The sequence below is a fragment of the Plecotus auritus genome, assembly GCF_963455305.1.
Source record: "Plecotus auritus genome assembly, chromosome: X".
NCBI lineage: Eukaryota > Metazoa > Chordata > Mammalia > Chiroptera > Vespertilionidae > Plecotus > Plecotus auritus.
In genome coordinates, this window is record NC_137784.1 from 25,026,025 (window position 1) to 25,045,671 (window position 19,647).

The 19,647-nt window shown below is 37.0% G+C and overlaps 1 protein-coding gene across 1 annotated transcript in view; it reads right to left on the bottom strand.

The window, feature by feature from the left end:
• DMD (dystrophin) overlaps positions 1-19,647 on the bottom strand; it is a 2,407,712-nt gene that overhangs the window by 1,712,399 nt on the left and 675,666 nt on the right. Inside the window, 1 exon segment of the mRNA XM_080651877.1 lies at positions 9,102-9,252. Within this exon segment, the coding sequence (XP_080508003.1) occupies positions 9,102-9,252 (151 nt within the window).

Sequence of the window (19,647 nt, forward strand, 5' to 3'; positions counted from 1 at the left end):
GAGCCAAACTGGCTAGGGCTAACTTCCAAGTTATTTACATGACATTAACAGTAGCTTTAAACAAACTGATCTAGTGGTCTCATATGTTGCTAAAAATTAGCATTTTCAGAGGGGCTATTTCTTGGAGTGTGGACAGAACCTAATCCTATATAATAAAAGGTTAATATGCAAACAGACCGAATGGTGGAACAACCAGAAAAACCAAACAACTGGTCGCTATGATGTGCACTGACCACCAGGGGGCATGTGCAGAACATGGTGGGCTTTGGCTGCATCGGGATGGTGGAGCAGGTGAGCAGGGGCACCAGACCAAGGCGGGGCGCCAGTCACTGTCATCTTGCTGTCATCGGGGCGAGCTTCTGGTGGTTACTGAAAAATCTTTGCTTCCGTGTGCTACAGTCCTGCTCGGCGCTCACACCTGCTGCCAGCATGAGAGCCGCCACTTGCACCCACTGCCAATGCCAGCCCTGATCGCACCCACAACCAGCTCCTGAGCTGCCACTCACACCCATTGCTGGTGCCCGGCACTGGTCCCAATCACTCGGGGCCATCAGTGGGTGCGAGTGGCACCTGCCAGCCCTGATGGCCCCTGAGTGCTTCTCCACCACCCCCTGCTCCTGAGGGGTGATCGGGGCAGCAGCCACTGCTCACACCCATTGATGGCGCTGGCCCCACTTGTATCCACTGCTGGTGCTGGCACCAATTGCTCTGTGCTGTCAGCAGGTGCGAGTGGGGCAGGCAGCGCCATCAGTGAGTGGGAGCAGCAGCAGCAGGAGCAGGGCTGCTGGCAGACAGGAGACTGTGGGCCATGGCAGTGGGAGGGGCTGGGCGGGGCACAGAGGATGGGCAGAGACCCACCCCTGTGCCTACCAAAGGTGCATGAATTCATGCACTGGGCCCCTGGTCACTAAATAATAGACCTCAATTCTCCTGTCTTTCCTCTTCTCTCTATACTCCATGAATGCATACATCCATGCATCCCATGTATAGATACACCACTGAAATCAGAAGTTAACAGTGAACAGCAAGAAAATCTAATAAATAATTACAAAATTCCTTTAGACTGATAATGATTGGTGAAAAAGAAGAGAACAGGCTTACTGGGAGAGATGGTTGGGGTGAGGGTTTCAGGTACAGCACAGAATGTCATATGAAGTGATTGGCTAACAGTATATAGATGTGATATTCAATCCTACTGATTATCCTCCTGCTCAAACATTATCACCATTCCCATCATAAGCCTATTTTCTTCTATGTTTCCTTTCTATTCCCCCTATCCCCCTGGTTTTAAAGAAAGAGTTACAGGATAAGTGTTGAAAAATAATTTCCTTAAGAATTTTGATTCTGAGCATTTCATACACAGCCACCATCTGTGTGCTCTCTTTCCCCATTGCAGACTCTGAGTTTGAAGAGGTAAATGCATTCTGTCTTTCTGTCCCATCTATCTAGATATTCCCAAGCCTGGGGAACCAAGTGCAACATTTGCCCAGTCTCTTTGCTACTCTCTACATTTGCTCCAGCCTCTAGCATCTCTGCTAGAGGCAAGCTTCACTGGAATCTGTAAATAGAGGGAAAGAATCTGGGTTCAAAGCCCAAGTCTATCAATAATATTCAAGTCACCTTGGGCAACTCCTTAACCTCTCTGAACTTACTTATCTGCAAAATTAGGGATTAAAATCCATATAAGACAGGTTTAGTATTGGAGTTAAATGAGATAATATATTAGAATCAGCCAACAAAATGTTTAGGAGAGTTGGTAGGTAGATGATGTGAAATGCTTATTTTCTTCCATTTCTGACAGCATCAAGTTATCATTCATTCCTACACTGCAGTCCATGGAAATAGCCCCTCTGGGCATCAGCATTTATTCCCAATACTTTTGATAATCATATTACATATCTTTTAATTACTAAATGTTCTCAGTGTGCTGAAACTATAGAATATCATGTAAAAATACCTGATTTAGTAGCTTTCCCATTCTCAGTAGCTATGACCTAAATCTTTAATTGTTTATGGAATATAAAATGTTAATAAGTATAAATTATCTCTGAAAAATGTAGTTGTTAAATAAGAAAGTACTACAAATTGTACCATTAGAAATCATTCTGTTCACAACAGAAATATTAAACATAAAATAATAGCATACTATAGTTCACAATGTTAGATCCTTTAGAAAGAGACACAGTGCCATCTTAAACCTTACTTTTAACATGAGATTGGATGTATGGCCATATATTTTGTTATATAAGACACATGAATGTATTTTTTAAGAATATTAATGATCTTGAAATTCACATTATCATATCTGTTATAACTTTCTTATGAAGAATTTTCCCCTAAAATTCATTCTAATATGTTTATCAACTTATATAATTCATTTTCATAATTAATGTATTATCTGTTCAAGGAAACAAAATTAATTGCTATTGGTTCAGGAAAATATAAATACTTTACATGCTACTAACCCAATAAGTGAGAGATAGGATCCTTTGTCTTACATTTTTACCCTCCCCAGGGCCCACAAAATGCTAATAAAGAAGCATTACAGGAACAATTAAGTATGAAAAATAAACTTTTTACTTTGATGTAGGGCCATTTGTTTATTTTTTCTTTTGTATCCCTTGCCCTAGGAGATATATAAATATATATATTGCTATGAGAAATGTCCAATATTTCGCTGCCTATACTTTCTTTTAGGAGTTATATGGTTTTAAGTCTTATATTTAAGTCTTTAATCCATGTTGACTTTATTCTTGTATATGGTGTAAGTTGGTGATTTAGTTTCATTTTTTGGATACATCTGTCCAATTTTCTGAACACCATTTATTGAAGAGACTGTCTTTACTCCATTGTATGTTCTTGCCTCCTTTATCAAACATTAATTGTTCATATAGGTGTGGGTTTATTTCTGGGCTCTCTATTCTGTTTGTTTTTATGCCAGTACCATGCTGTTTTGATTATGGCCTTGTATTATAGTTTGATATCAGGTAGTATGATTCCTTCAACTTTGTCCTTCTTTCTCAATATTTCTAAGGCTCTTCAGGGTCTTTTGTTGTTACATATATATTTTTGGATTATTATAATTATTAAAATGATTACTGTAATTATTAAAAGTATTGACTTATAATTTCTAATTCTGTGAAATATATCATTGGTATTTTTATATCAATTGCATTGAATCTATAGATTGCTTTGAGTAATATGGAAATTTTCCTATCCATGAGCAAGATATATGCTTCCACTTATTTGTATCTTTCTCAATTTCTTTCCTCAGTTTCTTATAATTTTCTGAGTACATGCCTTTTACTTCCTTAGTTAAATTTATTCCTAGGTATTTTTTGATGCAATTGTAAGTGGAATTGTTTTCTTATTTTTCCTTTTTGATAGTTCATTATTGGTGTATAAAAATGCAACCAATTTTTGGATATTTATTTTGTATACTGCTATTTTACTGAATTTATCAGTTCTAGTAGTTTTTGTATGTGGAATATTTGGGTTATCTATATATGGTATCATGTCATTTGCAAATAATGACAGTTTTACTTCTTCCTTTCCAATTTGGATGACTTTTATTTCTTCTTCTTGTCTGATTGCTGTGGCTAAGATTTCTGGTACTGTTGAATAAGAATGGTGAAAGTGGACATCCCTGTCTTATTCCTGATCTTAAGGGAAATTATTTTAGTTTTCCTCTATTCAGTATAATGTTAGCTATGAATTTTTCATATATGAGTTTTGCCTATATTTTTAAAAACCAACTTTAGTTTCCCAATTGCCCAGTCTCAGAAGTCTACTACTTTAAGCTCTTTGTTCATTCCCTAAATCTAGTCCTATTGGTTCTGTTGTTGATTTCTAAAATGTGCCTTATACCATTAACAATTTTCAGTGACACTGCCTTCATTCAGGATGTTTGTACTTTCTACAATATCTTCCTAACATGTCTTCTGGCCTCCTGTTCATCTGTGTTCTTATTTATCTTGCAAGATATATCTTCCTAAAGATTAAGATAAATTTTCCTAAATCACTACTCTCTTCAGTTTAATGTCTTACCAATAATGGGCCCCTATTACAGAGTAACTCCAAATGCCTGAATCTTGAGTTCAGGACCCTCCGCGATGAGACTGTGGACCTCTATCACTAAGCATAGTACAACACATGACTTAGACCAGTGGTCGGCAAACTCATTAGTCAACAGAGCCAAATATCAACAGTACAATGATTGAAATGTCTTTTGAGAGCCAAATTTTTTAAACTTAAACTTATTCTAACACCACTTCTTCAAAATAGACTTGCCCAGGCCATGGTATTTTGTGGAAGAGCCACACTCAAAGGGCCAAAGAGCCGTGTGTGGCTCACGAGCCACGGTTTGCCGACCACTGACTTAGGCAAATGATATAACAGCATTTCCTCACTTCATTTCCTTTGTCCAAAGAAATCACTACTTTCAACACATTCTCAAGCCATTTACTACATTCAGCCTTGTATAATCACTTGTTTTTTGTGTCTTTAATGAAAGCATTAGAATGTGAGCTTCTTGACGAAGATTCCATATATGGTAGACCTGTATTCTTCAAAGCCCCATTGTGCTTTTATAATAATTGGTTCAGTGATATAGAATAGAATGCAATGGGATTAAATGAAATGTCAAATCCTTTAGCGGGATTACATCTAAACTCTCCCCATTACATGAAAATCTAGATCATTTTAAAAGTCAGCAGAAGAGGATATTTCAGTCTTAGCAACTCAAATCTTTGAGATTAACTAAACTTCAAGGAAAGGATAGGTGACTGAACTTCTAAGAAGTAATTTAATTTGTATTAATCAGTATTTTACATAGACCATCAACTGAAGTTAGAAAGAATATAGTGCACGTGTCCATTTATATCTGAAAATTCTAATAGCCTGCATGGTAAGGACTTTGCTGATGCTGTTATTAAGCTAATGGAGCTAAGTAAAAAATCTAAATCTCTCAAAAGAACTGGAAACACAGCTAGTAAACTAAGCTTTAAACATCATTTCAGTCAGACTGTGATATGAGACAAATGATTCCTCAGTCAAATATTTTTTTATTAAAATACCCTCCAAAATAGCAAACTTCATTTTCATTAATGAATGTTCAAGCCCACAATAGACTTTTGCTCAATAATGTTGTCACTTCAAGGGAAATCCTTTCATTTCTTATCAACATAACTAATAAAGTCTGTCTTTTAAGACAGAAATAACCAACCAATTATTTCTAACATGTTCTTTCACAAAGGGAACAAGAGGCTCAATTTGTTCACTCTCCAGAGAATCACTTTTGAGTGACTCAAATCTAGGTAAAGCTTTAAATTCTGTCCCCAAAGCAACAGCTATGAAGAATGAATGGCTTCTTCCAAATTTTTCAGAAAATTGGAACTTTTTCTAGTTACCCAGAGTTATCAGTTTGGCTAGATTTAATAGTAACTACCAATATAGGATTGATTGCTTTACCTTTCCTAATTGGCAAATTCAGTAAAAGTGATTTATCTTCATGGCATTTCCCAGTGGTTCAATTTCTAGCCTGCCTTAGAATAAAATGCTGTTGATATTAAGACAGCAATGGATCTTATCACAGAACATAGAGAAGCATATCTGTAATATTCATGGTATACTTCTGAAATTTGCAAACATTTTTATTGAGAGAGAGAGAGAGAGAGAGAGAGAGAGAGAGAGAGAGAGAACACACCTATGTGAACCCTCTGATCTGAGCAGAATTTAATTTTTTCCCAGGAACGAACTTGTATTTTTTTCTTTACTTTTGTCATCTGTAATCATCTCTTAGGGGAAAAAATGAGGATGATGCAAGGATTAATATCAAACTACATAAAGCTATAAAAACACCCTAAATGCTATATTAGGTGAGAAGTGTGGTCATGCAGCAGAGTGGGGTGGCTTTCTTGACTACTCCAAAGTTACTGATGCATTTTGTTGTCAGAAGGAAATATTTTTTTTTTATTCACTTAAAATTCTTGGGAATAAAAGCTGAAAAGTAGATCAATACCTATTTTAATAAGGCTGTATATTAAAATCAGTTACCTTAAGAAAGAAAATTTATCTTGTTTTATAAATCATGGCAAGACTAACAAAAAGTTCACTACTTATAGTGTAAACTTTAAGAAACTATACATATTTCACATTTAAATACATTTAACACCTTTATAAATTGATTGCTAAATATTTTTCTTCTCACTATAATTAATTCCAGTAACACAAAGAGTATTATCAATTGGCAGGCTTTCTCTTGGCTGTGTTTTTTCATTGTCTTAATTTTATGAAAAATAATCAATCCTGAAGTGGGGTTTATGAGTAAACAGTTAAAGGTGAAAGTTGGCCTCAATTTCTGAACCAGCAAACCTATTCCTTCTGCTTCTTTTTATGCTCTTAAATGAATAAGTCCTGGGTGTACAAGATTATACAGTCAACTTGCATATCATTCTGTTGCTTTCTGTTTCAAATTATCCTCTTCAAAGTGATTTCATACTATCAGAAATGGCAAATTTTCAAATAATAGAATCTATTCAAATTTTATGACAGTATCAGTCAAATATTGTCCATTCTATTCATTCTATATATTCCAGAGGAAAGTACAAATCATTTCAGGTAATTGTCAGATTTGAAGAACCTGGATGGCCCTAACTTTAATAGAGTCTGTTCAGTTTCAAGCTAAAATTTTTCTCCATAATTGCCCTAAGTCATGCCATTCCTCTGTCATGTCTCTTTTAGAGTCTTTCTTACTAGTTTCATTCTTAGACTCCAGGCATCCAGTGCCAACACCCTTCCTCCTGATATTCAATGATACTGGCCTTAGTCTTGCCCTTTCCTGAAATGCCTAACAGTCCCAAGCTAATGGAAACATTAAAATTATGACTGGGAGAAACACCAGAAGTCAACTGGCTCACTTTTCTTTCCAAAGTGAAGAGATGGAGAACCTGAGAGATTAAGTCATTTCTAAAAAGCACACTTTTATTTAGTGGTAAGGCTGGGATAGTATTATGGCTTCCAGAATGGGAAGACTGCCATAGGTTCCTCCCTAAATAGGCGCTGAGTCAAGGACTTAGGTGCAAATAGTTTATTCACAAAGTGATCTCAGGGGACAATATGAGAGGGTGGAAATGTGAGACAGGTTACCCCATGAACATCTGGGATCCAGTCTTGCTGGGAAACTTCTGAGAGATTGTGGGAATTGAGAGGCACTTTGGCAAGGATTCTGGGGTGTTTATCCATCATCTCCCATCTCTTGTTGTTAACGGCAGCTCTGACAACACTAACTCCATTTCCTGCCTAGCCTCAAACTGGCTGAGACTCTCCCGCAGCCAGCAAGTGCCCTTAGAGAAGCCACTGGTGTATACAAAAACTGTCTGCATGCAAGTGCCAGTGAAGTCCAAAGGGAAAACTGCAGGATCAGAGTCTACCAGAAGAATGCAGGGTCCACGCAAGAGAAGATGTCCAATTCAAGATCTAGCACTGTATCTATCTTCTTTTTTTTTAATTTCTTTATTGATTAAGGTATTACATATATGTCCTTATTCCTCCATTACCCCCTCCCCAACCTCCCCACTCATGCCCTCACCCCCCCTGGTGTCTGTGTCCATTGGTTAGGCTTATATGCATGCATATATAAGTCCTTTGGTTGATCTCTCCCCCTTACCCCCACCTTCCCCTACCTTCCCTCTGAGGTTTGAAGGTCTGTCGATGTTTCTCTGTCTCTGGATCTGTTTTTGTTCATCAGTTTATGTTGTTCATTATATTCCATAAATGAGTGAGATCATGTGTATCTAACTTATTTATTTATTTATTTATTTATTTTATTGTTTAAAGTATTACACATAGTAGTACATATATCTCCTTCAGATGCTCAATTAAAATCTATGTGACAATTTAACCAATCCTAGTCACAACTTTAAATAAAAATTAAAATACAGTTGATACTTTTCTTCCTGTTAGAGTAGTAGATGGGGATCACCAGAGCTATAGCTCTCCTTAAACTGCTTGATCTTAAACTTCTGTGGCCAAAAAAAACAGCTTTGGGGGCAGTATTAGCAAGGACCTGTCTCATGTGTCATTGAAACCCAAAGCTCATTAGAAAAGAGCGTGGGACTTGGAAAGAAATGTATCTTTTATCTGCACAGAAGAACTGTGAAGCTAGTTCTGACAATGTTATAAAAGGAGACAATGAAGTTGGGTGAAATGCAGACTTAGGAGGTTTTAGTTGAAATAGAAGATATTTCCTTTAAAGGCCATAAATCTAAGAAACACGGATCACAAGTAAAGTTGTCAGATAAAACTCAGGATGCCCAGTAAATTTTGAATTTTAAATAAAGAATTAATAATCTGACACATACTTAACTAAAAACATCTTTATTGTTTATCTGAAATTCAAATGTAACTACACTTTCCCATATATATATATATATATATTTTTTGCTAAACCTTGCAAACTAAATCCTGGGCCAATCATGAAGGTTCTTCTGTATGTATGTGTCCTGATGGACTGGACAAGGCCCAGAGTTAATGATTATAGAAGAAGCACCCTCAAAATTTCAGATCAGAAACATTCTTATAGAAAACCACAGAAACAATAAATTATTTTTGGCAAGCAGGGAGCACAGTTGAAAATATACAAATAAACTGGTGAAAGATAAGCAAGAAATATTAGATGTTGTGTTTCATAGGAAAGTAATGTTATAAAGGTTCACTTTTACATCAAACTTGGCCTGATCCAAGAAATTATAAATTGAAGGGAAAAAATGTTAAAAAAAAACAATCTTGTCTTATTACTTAAATTTGCATTGCAGGTAATCCCTTCAGGGACTCTCTGCCAGGAAATTATATATACACATTGTTCTCTTCCAGGAATATTCTTTAATTTTCTTCTCAAATATGAAAAACCAAGTTATACTGTATTTGAAAAAAAATAAACATTTCAAAAAATATTAGGCAAAAATTATTTTAAAACTCTTCTTGATTGAAGTTTTAATTATTTCCTATCTGTAATAAACAATGTATATACATGTGTACCTGATATACCTATACATAAAGAGGTAGTTTTCCAGTAGAAAGTAAATAGCATAACATATACTAACCTTATGTTGTTGTACTTGGCGTTTTAGGTCCTCAAGATCAGGTCCAAGAGTCTCTGTCTCCATTTTCTTTGTTCTCTCTTCTGTTTTTGTAAGCCAGTCATTTAACTCTTTTAGTTGCTGATTCTGGAGATCCATTAGAACTTTATGTAAACTGAAAATTTGAAAGATGTCTATTATTATTACTTCGGTAAAAGCAACTTTACTTACTATTATTAAATTTGTAACTAGGTAACAGTGTTGACATTAATAATTTATGGTGTATTCACATTGATTGGCATCTGTTGGACATTAAGAAGGTAAGTAGAGTCCACAATCAACCATCTATGATGTTATTCTTTCTCTGATTTATTGCAGTTCACTCATCCCAATTTTTAGAAAGTTTTATATAGGTAACTCAAAGTGAAAATGGCTAAGTGAAGTGAGAGCCATCTTTGGAAACTGAGCTGGTAAATGTATCTTGGTATTCATTTGTTTGTATTTCCATTATTTTAATATGTGGGGTGATTCAAGATAGCCACAAATTCTTTGTCACTCTTCCCATCAAGCGATGGAGTCTATGTCCCATCCTTGTGAATATGAACGGCCCTAGTGATTTGTTTTTACCAATAGAATATGACAATGCACCAGTTGCATTTGTAGGCTATAAGATAGCAGGCAGCATTTAGACACTCTCTCTCAGAACCCAGCTGCCATGATGTGAGGAAGGCCAGCCTCAACTACTGAATGATGAGAGTCCATGCTGAAAGTGACTCAGGAAGATTAAACTGCTATCTTACAAGTATAGCTTTCTTCTGAGTACAGTCCAATGAGTGACCCCAGCCATATCAAATCACAGAACAACCCTGCCCATATTCTTCACTACAGAATCACGATGTAATGATAAAGTATGTGATCAGCAGCAAAGTTTTGGAATCATATGTTATGTATAAATAGATAAGTTAAATAATGTTTTCTCAAAGATGTACATAATAATGGGCTGGGTAATGAATTTAAAGTCCAAAGGCTTGGGTTTTCAGCCTGGCTATGTGCCCTAGAACCAAGTTCTTAGACCTTCTCTATTAGAATTCAGCATCAGGGACATGGAATAAGATCTGGCTACTTCATGGTAAGGATGAAAATTAACATTGAGGTTATTTTAACCATTAATTCAACATAAATTTGAGACTCAAATGAGAAGTATTAATACCTATTTTAAGGTAAATATTCTGTATGAAGGCACATGTAAAGCATTTTTGGAAACCATAGTACACTGAACATTGATCTTATAATACTGATAAGGAGGACACATAAAACCAGTTTCCAATTGTGGTTTTATTAACCAAGACTTTGAGTGGAATATCATGATGGAGAGACACATGCCTAGACTCTGGATGCCACCAAAAAGCTTTACTTTGAAGACAATAAGAGCCCCTTGGAGAAGCAGCCTAATATAGCTGGCTTATTCATATGGCTCTGGCAGTCTTTCCAGAAAAAGAATAAAGTATTGTTTCCTGGGAGATGGCAAAGAAAGAACCTGAAGACATTTTGGGAACCTCAAACTTGAGGAATCCACCCAAATATATAGGTATTGCAGGAAAAGCCTGATGGCAACTGTGTGGCTTGGCTTCTTCACCCTGTGGGCTATTAAACTCAATCTGGGGATTCCTTATGAGATTCCAGCAAAGCAGATTTTTAAAAGCCTATATTAATCAATTACTATTCTTGTTGTGTTTATACAAATAATCAGGCCAAATTGAAACTGGACTTAATGCAGTAAATAGTCTTGATTTAGCTATCTTTGATAAAAATGAGGGTGTTAGCTCTGGCCGGTTGTACTCAGTGGTCAGGATGTCAGTCTGTGCACCTTCCATTCCCAGTCAAGGACACATACCTAGGTTGAAGGTTTGTTCCCAGGCCCAGGTCAGGGCGCATGTGCAGGAGGCAAGTAATTGATGTCTCTCTCTCACATCGATGTTTCTCTCTCTCTTTCTCTTCTTCCCTCTCTCCCTTCCACTCTCTAAAAATCAATGGAAAAAATATCCTTGAGTGAGAATTAACAAAACAAAACAAAATAAGGGTGATTTTAGGGAAAAATTGTGTTTTGATAGAATCTATAATACTGGTACATAGTATGGATATTAGGCTCTAATTCAGTTAACTCTTCAAATTTTTATTTTTCACGTATAAACTGAATTGGATCCTGATTTTTCTAATTTTCTTACAAAAGAATGTTTTATTTTTCTCCCATATTTGACTTGAATTATTGAGAACTACTGATGGAGTATAATCCATAGAGAATTTACTTGTGCACCCAATGACATCACCAGAGATATTAAACTCCAGACAAAGAGGATCTATCAGATTGTCACTACTTGATTTCATTCCAGCAAACTGCTTGCATCTGAAAGTCTCTTCAACTGACAGTTTAAGAAACTCAAAAAATAGTTTATAATTTGCTGTGTTCATTAACCTTTGTGGGATTTCTCTGTTCTCATAGACATGCACCTTATTTACCTAATTACTTTGCATACACAATATAGGTCTCACTCTGGAAGCCCATCTGCATCACTGTCTCCTGAAGTGAGACTCAATAATTTAACTGAACTGACTTATTTTCATGATTACTTAATTGAGTCAATGAAATATGAAGCAATCCATCAACTCTGCTTCCAGAATGTCAACCTTTATTATTTAAAAGGAGAGATTAAAGGGACCAAGGTTCTGCCACTTTGAAACTGCTTCTTCTTTCCTGCCCAAGAGATTCAGGTAGAAAGAAGCTGCTTCAGAAGGGAGATCTTAGAATGTATCCCTTAGCCTAATTTGAATTAAGTAAACAAAAGTGCTTCAGTCAGGTGACACACCTTCATCCAGAGAAGCCCCTCCACCAACTTAATCTGGGGCACTAGAAAGTCTGCCCCACCCTCTATGACCTGGTTCCTATCTTTCCTCAGACCTTTAGTTATTATAATTCTCCTTCGCATTTTTACGCCATGCCTTTTTAACCTTCTTGTCAAATTTGTCACCTCTAGAATACAACAATTCCATATCAAGATGATGATACTTCAGGGATTCTGGCCCATCCCTACTTTGGAAGAATCAGTTAACAGCCTCTCTGTTCCAGTCTCAAATTCTATTCCCTTGTCTCCCTTTGATCAGACAGGGACCATGACCCTTGTCAGCAGGAAGCAGTTACTGAAGACAGACCATCCTTCCTCATCACCCCTAAATGATGTCAGGGATGGAAGTCGGGGGTGGGGAGGAAATGAGACAGGTTAGTAAGCCAGGACAAGTGGAATAGGGAAACTGAGACAGATAGTTAAATGGCCAAGAAGTTTACAGCTATCTAGTAAATCGCAAAATCCTATCTTCGATAACTAAGCACACTTAAGAACAAATGGTTTATATTCGCCCCAACCAGATGATAAATACCTTAAAACACCCTACTCAGGGAGATACCAGTAGATAATAGAATTCCAATTAGTGACAATTGTGCAAACCACACCTGAGGACACATGAAGTTAAGGAAATAAATCTCATTTTACCACATCAGCATAAAACATGAATATTCTATTGAGATCCTCCCCTAAGATCTCCCCAAAACTCCCAGCCTTTAAAACCCCTCAAACAAAGGTCCCAGCATGTGCTCTCCATCAGAAGAGCACTCTCATACCTTTCCCTCCCTTCTTATTTCCCCAAAGGCATGCATCTCCTAAACTCTAAAAGACTGCACAAGGCTTGCAACCAGGAGAGCAATGGGCAGAAGCAGCTCATCTCAGGCTAACCCCCTGAACCTGTCTCCAAGGCCCCCTTTTCTCTGACTTCTTAGTGAGCCAAACAGCTCAGCCTAGGCTCACTTCCCTGCCTAGTCTCTCTCCCATTGCTTCTTCTCTCCTAGGCCTTTCCTTGTTTCACTGTCACCAACTTTAATAAACACCCTCTATAAATTAAAAACATATTTTTAAAAGTTTTTCCTCTTAAAACAAATGTATCCATTCTCTTCTCTACAGCATGATCCACTCCCACCAATTGGTATACTGATATCTTGGGCCAGGGAAGAAACCAAAGACAATGGGTAGAGTGGTTAGGGACAATCAGGCAGGCAAGCGAGTAGTTAGGGGTTATCAGGCATGCAGGTAAGCAGTTAGGGGTGATGAGGCAGGCAAGCGAGTGGTTAGGGGTGATCAGGCATGCAGGTAAGCAGTTGGGGGTAATCAGGCAGGCAGGCAGAGTGGTTAGGGGTGATCAGGCAGGCAGGCAGACAAGCGGTTAGGAGCCAGCAGTCCCAGATTGTGAGAGGGATGTCCAACTGCTGGTTTTGGCAGGATCAGGCCTAAACTGGCAGTCAGACATCCCCAGAGAGGTCCTGGATTGCAAAAGAATGCAGGCTGGGCTGAGCGACATCTCCCCCATCATGCATGAATTTTGTGCACCAGGCCTCTAGTAGTAACATAATGAAGAGGCTGCATGGCTGGATGCAAAATATCCAATACAATATGTTAACCTTTCATTCAGTCTTTCTGATTAAATACTTACAAAGCAGATAAAGAAACTCACAGAGGTCATCACAAACCAAGGACAACTATTAAATACAGTGATTGGAAGACTGTTTAAATTGTCTCTAGTATGAATGGGGACTGTTGACACTGAAATTTATATTCATTCATATGGCAGTAAAAGCTCACTCTCAACTTGATTGTGTCATTATATGACCTCTGGCACAGTTTCTGGCACATACTAGTTTCACTCATGGTAAATATTTCTTGAATGAATAAGTGGCATCACTTAATTATCAATCAAACATAGCAAGGCACAGTAAAAATGCAAGCATTTTCTCAGTCAGAAATACCAGAATTAAGATTATAAAAATGTCAACTTTCATTAAATGTGCTCCTGTTGAGCCAGCCTATTAATTTTATTTGAATCATTTTTTAGTCATAAATTCAAATGTCATTATCTTACCCCTTGTCAGATTGGCCACACTGTTTCTCAAACATGGAAGTAGCATTTTTTTGGACCTTTCCCACCTTAGGACCTTCCTATTTGTTATCCTTTACCACAACTATATACATGGCTGTTTTCTCCCTTCATTTAGGGCTCTCCTTCAGAGAAGCCGTTGCTATCCAACCACGTACACACAATAACACACACATTTCCTTTTCTTAATCTGTTTCCTGCCTTTTTTCCTTTTTATCATGTAATGCCATCTGATGATACACATGTCTGTCTCCCTTCCATGCCCAACTCAGAATGCAAGTTCAATAAGAGAGCGAGTTAGTCTGTTCACTGATATTTTCCTGGTATCTAAAACAGTGTTGTGAACATAGTAGTGAACAGTGTTGTGAACTGTTAGATGGATGAATGCATTATTAAACTTAATTTTGTAACTATCATTATTTACCTTTGTGAAAAGGCATAGTTCCAAAAGAAATGCTACTTTCTACTCTCATTTCTATGAATCATGGAGATTTGGCTTTTCTGTTTATAATTTAAGCTATGAGTCACATTTTTTATACTAGAGGCCTGTTGCATGATATTAGTGCAAGAATAGGCCTTCCTTCCCCTGGCTTCACTCCCAGCCTCCTGGGAGCCGGCAAGTCCCCACTTCTGTCTGAAGCACTGCTCCTGTAGCTCCCTCTGCTGCCCCCCCTCCCCCTCATAGTAGATGTCCAGCCCCTCCCGGCCACTCCACACCTACATATGCAAATTAACCCACCATCTTTGTTGGGTTAATTTGCATAGTCATTCTGATTGGCTGTGGGCATAGTGGAGGTACTGTCAATTTACATGTTTGTCTATTATTAGGTAAGATTATTGGAACAAAGAGTGCCCACATACTTACTGCACATTTACACAAAAAAATTGTCATGGCCAACCATATCCATTTGAACCTGATCAAATTACTATATGTTAATAACCACTGCTTATTAGGTCAGTAATTAATTGTCAGTACTCTCATATTGTCTCTATAATATATTTTTTTTATAAATATATTTTATTGATATTTTACAGAGAGGAAGGGAGAGGGATAGAGAGCTAGAAACATCGATGAGAGAGAAACATCGATCAGCTGCCTCCTGCACACTCCCTACTGGGGATGTGCCCGCAACCAAGGTACATGCCCTTGACCGGAATCGAACCCGGGACCCTTCAGTCCGCAGGCCGACGCTCTATCCACTGAGCCAATCCGGTTTCGGCACTATAATATATTCTTGTATGACAATCTTGCTATCCCATTAATCACCCATGAGAGATGACATCAACATTTGAGGACTGAATGAGACATCACCAGTACCATTTATGGAGCTTCTAAGAAAACAGTTAAAATGTTTGGCCCATCTCAGTGGATAGAAAAATAGTGAAAGAAGATATTGAAAATATTGCTCAACAAAGGAGTATGGATTTATAATTTTTAATATAATTATTTCAACTATATAAGTGCTTCTGAAACTTTAATGTGCTTTTAGCAATCAGCTGGGCTCTTGTTAAATTGCAGATTCTGATTCTGTAGATAAGAGTGAGGACCAAGATTGTGCATTTTTAACAAGTTTTCAGGTGATGTTGCTGTTGCTGGTCCTTGAAGCACCTTAATCTACAAGGAATTCTCTTTTTAACATTATTGGAAAAATTAAAATATGAATTAATGAAACTATAATATAAACTCAAAAGTAAGAGTTTGAGATTATATTGTTAAAAATGTTTATTGCACGGCTAGCGTGGCTCAGGGGTTGAGCCTCGACCTAGGAACCTGGAGGTCACAGTTCGATTCCCGGTCAGGGCACATGCCCTGGGTGTGGGCTCCATCCCCAGTGTGGGGCATGCAGGAGGCAGCCAACTAATGATTCTCTCCTCTCTCTCTCTCTCTCTCTATGTCCTTTCTCTGGAATCAATAAAAATATTTTTAAAAAAATATTTATTGTGACAAATTCATTTGAGGCACAAACTAAGGAAATTAATACATTTGTTCATCCATTCATTCATATATTCACATATGCAATATGTTTGTCACTTCACCTGGGACAAAGCAGTCTACCAATTTGTTCAGTACCTCACTGTGCTCTAATCATTCTCACATATGTTATCTCATTTTGCTATCTCATTTTAAGATTGGAACAGACATTTAAAAAAAAAAAAGACTAGTAAGATTTGTTAGACAAATCTTTCTCTCCAAAGTGTTGATAGTGATTCACAATTATTTCCCATGTGATGACTTGTATTTTTACCAAGACACTATTCATATCTCTCCTCCTGCTGATGGAAACCAGAACATAACTTCAGTGGGCCTCCTCACTGACTTATTTTCATTTTTCCTTTTGCCATCACAAAGGTTTCAGTTTCCCCCTGCATGTCCTAACTGCAATTACCAGAAAAGTTGATGGAATTTTCTGTGCTTATTTTATGTCTTTGTAGAAATATCAGTAAATCTCTTTTGTTCTGTGCAGGTTACATTTTTCAATCAAATAATTAGTTTATTCATAGAGAAGACTCTTCTGTTGTCCCTACGCCACTTGTCTTCTTATACTTTTACAGTTGGAAGTTTTGTCTTTTTTTCCTCCGTCACCTCCCACACATTGAAGGCTATTTTGCAGCATAACACGAAACAAAGCAAAAATTATTTTGCCTTCTCATCATAAGGTTTCGAACTCAAACATGTCAACAGTGTTTTGTTCTAATTATTGTATTTTAATTATGCAATCGGGCATTTAGTTCTTTCATTTCAATTTCATAAATATTGTTAACGCTTTGTAATTGACCAACAGCCAATGTTTCTGCTACAATACTTTGTGGCTAGAGATATCTTACAAACTTATTTATTGTATAAGCTTTTACTTCATCATCAGTTCACATCCATGAAGATACCAGAATTAGAGAGGAAAGAAATTAATAAGGAAAGAATCAAAGGAGAATAGAATATAAATGAGGAAGAAAGGAAGGAAAAGCATCCTTATGTTTATTTTGTTACTTATATTTCTTTGAAATCATATTTCAAATGTTTCAATTGAAAAATTATAACTTTATTTTTTCTTTATTGATTAATGTATTACATACAGTATGTGTCCTTATCCCCCCATTGCCGACCACCCCTCACTCATGCGCTCACCCCCCTGGTGTCTGTGTACATTGGATAGGCTTATATGCATGCATACTACAAGTCCTTTGGTTGATCTCTCCCCCTTACTCCCACCCTCCCCTACCTTCCCTCTGAGGTTTGACACTCTGATAGATGTTTCTCTGTCTCTGGATCTGCTTTTATTCATCAGTTTATGTTGTTCATTATATTCCACAACTGAGTGAGATCATGTGATATTTATCTTCCTCTGACTGGCTTATTTCACTTAGCATAATTTCTCCAGTTCCATCCATGCTGTTGCAAATGGTAAGAATTCCTTCTTTTTTACAGCAGCATAGTATTCCATTGTGTAGATGTATCACAGTTTTTTAATCCACTCATCTGCTGATGGGCAATTAGGGTGTTTCCAAATCTTAGCTATTATAAATTGTGCTGCTATGTACATAGGGATGCATATACCCTTTCTGATTGGTGTTTCTAGTTTCTCGGGATATATTCCTAGAAGTGGAATCACTGGGTCAAAAGGGAGTTCCATTTTTAGTTTTTTGAGAAAACTCCATACTGTTCTCCACAGTGGCTGCACCAGTCTGCATTCCCACCAGCAGTGTAGGAGGGTTCCTTTTTCTCCACATCCTCACCAGCACTTGTCATTTGTTGATTTGTTGATGATAGCCATTCTGGCAGGTGTGAGGTGGTACCTCATTGTTTTGATTTGCATCTCTCAGATGATTAGTGACTTTGAGCATGCTTTCATATGTCTCTTAGCCTTATGTCCTTTTTTGAAAAGTATCTATTTAGATCTGTTGACCATTTTTTGATTGGGTTGTTTATCTCCCTTTTGTTAAGTTGTATGAGCTCCCTGTAAATGTTGGAGATTAAACCCTTATCAGAGATAACATTGGCAAATATGTTTCCCCATGCAGTGGACTTTTTTGTTCTTTTGGTGATGGTTTCTTTTGCTGTACAGAAACTTTTTATTTTTATGTAGTCCGATTTGTTTATTTTCTCTTTAATTTCCATTGCCTTAGGAGTTGTATTGGTGAAGATATTGCGTTGGCATATGCCTGAGATTTTGTTGCCTGTGAATCCCTCTAATATTTTTATGGTTTCCCATCTTATGTTTAAGTCCTTTATCCATTTTTACTTTATTATTGTGTATGGTGTAAGTTGGTGGTCTACTTTTATTTTTTTGCATGTATCTGTCCAATTTTCCCAACATCATTTATTGAAGAGACTGCATTGAGTCCACTGTATGTTCTTGCCTCCTTTGTCAAAAGTTAACTGAGCATAGTGGTTTGGGTCGATTTCTGGGTTCTCTATTCTGTTCTATTGGTCTATATGTCTGTTCTTGTGCCAGTACCAGGCAGTTTTGAGAACAGTGGCTTTGTAATTCAGCTTGATATCTGGTATTGAGATCCCTCCTACTTTGTTCTTTCTCAGGATTGCTGCAGCTATTTGAGGACATTTTTTATTCCAGATGAATTTTTGAAGAGTTTGTTCTAGGTCTGTGAAATATGCCGTTGGTATTTTAATGGGGAGTGCATTGAATCTATAGATTGCTTTGGGAAGTATGGACATTTTAATGATGTTGATTCTACCAATCCATGAACACGGTATATTCTTCCATCTGTTTATGTATTCATCTATGTCTTTTTTCAGTGTCCTGTAGTTATCTGAGTACAGGTCTTTTACATCCTTAGTTAACTTTATTCCTAGGTATCTTAATTTTTTTGGTGCAATGGTAAATGGGATTGTTTTTTTAATTTCTCTTTCTGTAAGTTCACTATTGGTTTATAAAAATGCCATAGATTTCTTGGCATTAATTTTGTATCCTGCTACATTGTTGAATTCACTTATTAAGTCTAATAATTTTTTGATGGAGTCTTTAGGGTTTTCTATGTACAGCATCATGTCATCTGTGAATAATGACAGTTTTACATCTTCTTTTCCAATTTGGGTATCTTTTATTTCTTCATCTTGTCTAATTGCTATGGCTAGCACTTCCAGGACTATGTGGAACGGGAGTGAAAGTGAGCATCCTTGTCTCATTCTTGTTCTTAGGTGAAATGGTTTTAGTTTTTGCCCATTGAGTATGATGTTGGCTGTAGGTTTGTTATATATGGCTTTTATTATGTTGAGGTATGATCCCTCTATTCCCATTGTGATGAGGGTTTTTATCAAGAAAGGGTGTTGGGTTTTTTAAATGCTTTTTCTGTATCAATTGATATGACTGTGATTTTTATCTCTCAATTTGTTTATGTAATGTATCACATTGACTGATTTGTGGATATTGTATCATCCTTGCATACCCAGGATAAATCCTACTTGGTCATGGTGTAAGATCTTTCTGGTATAATGCTGGATCTGATTTGTGAGAATTATGTTGAGGATTTTGGCATCTATGTTTATGAGGGATATTGGCCTGTAATTCTCTTTCATTGTGTTGTCTTTATCTGGTTTTGGTATTAGGGTGATGCTGGCTTCATAGAATGAGCTTGG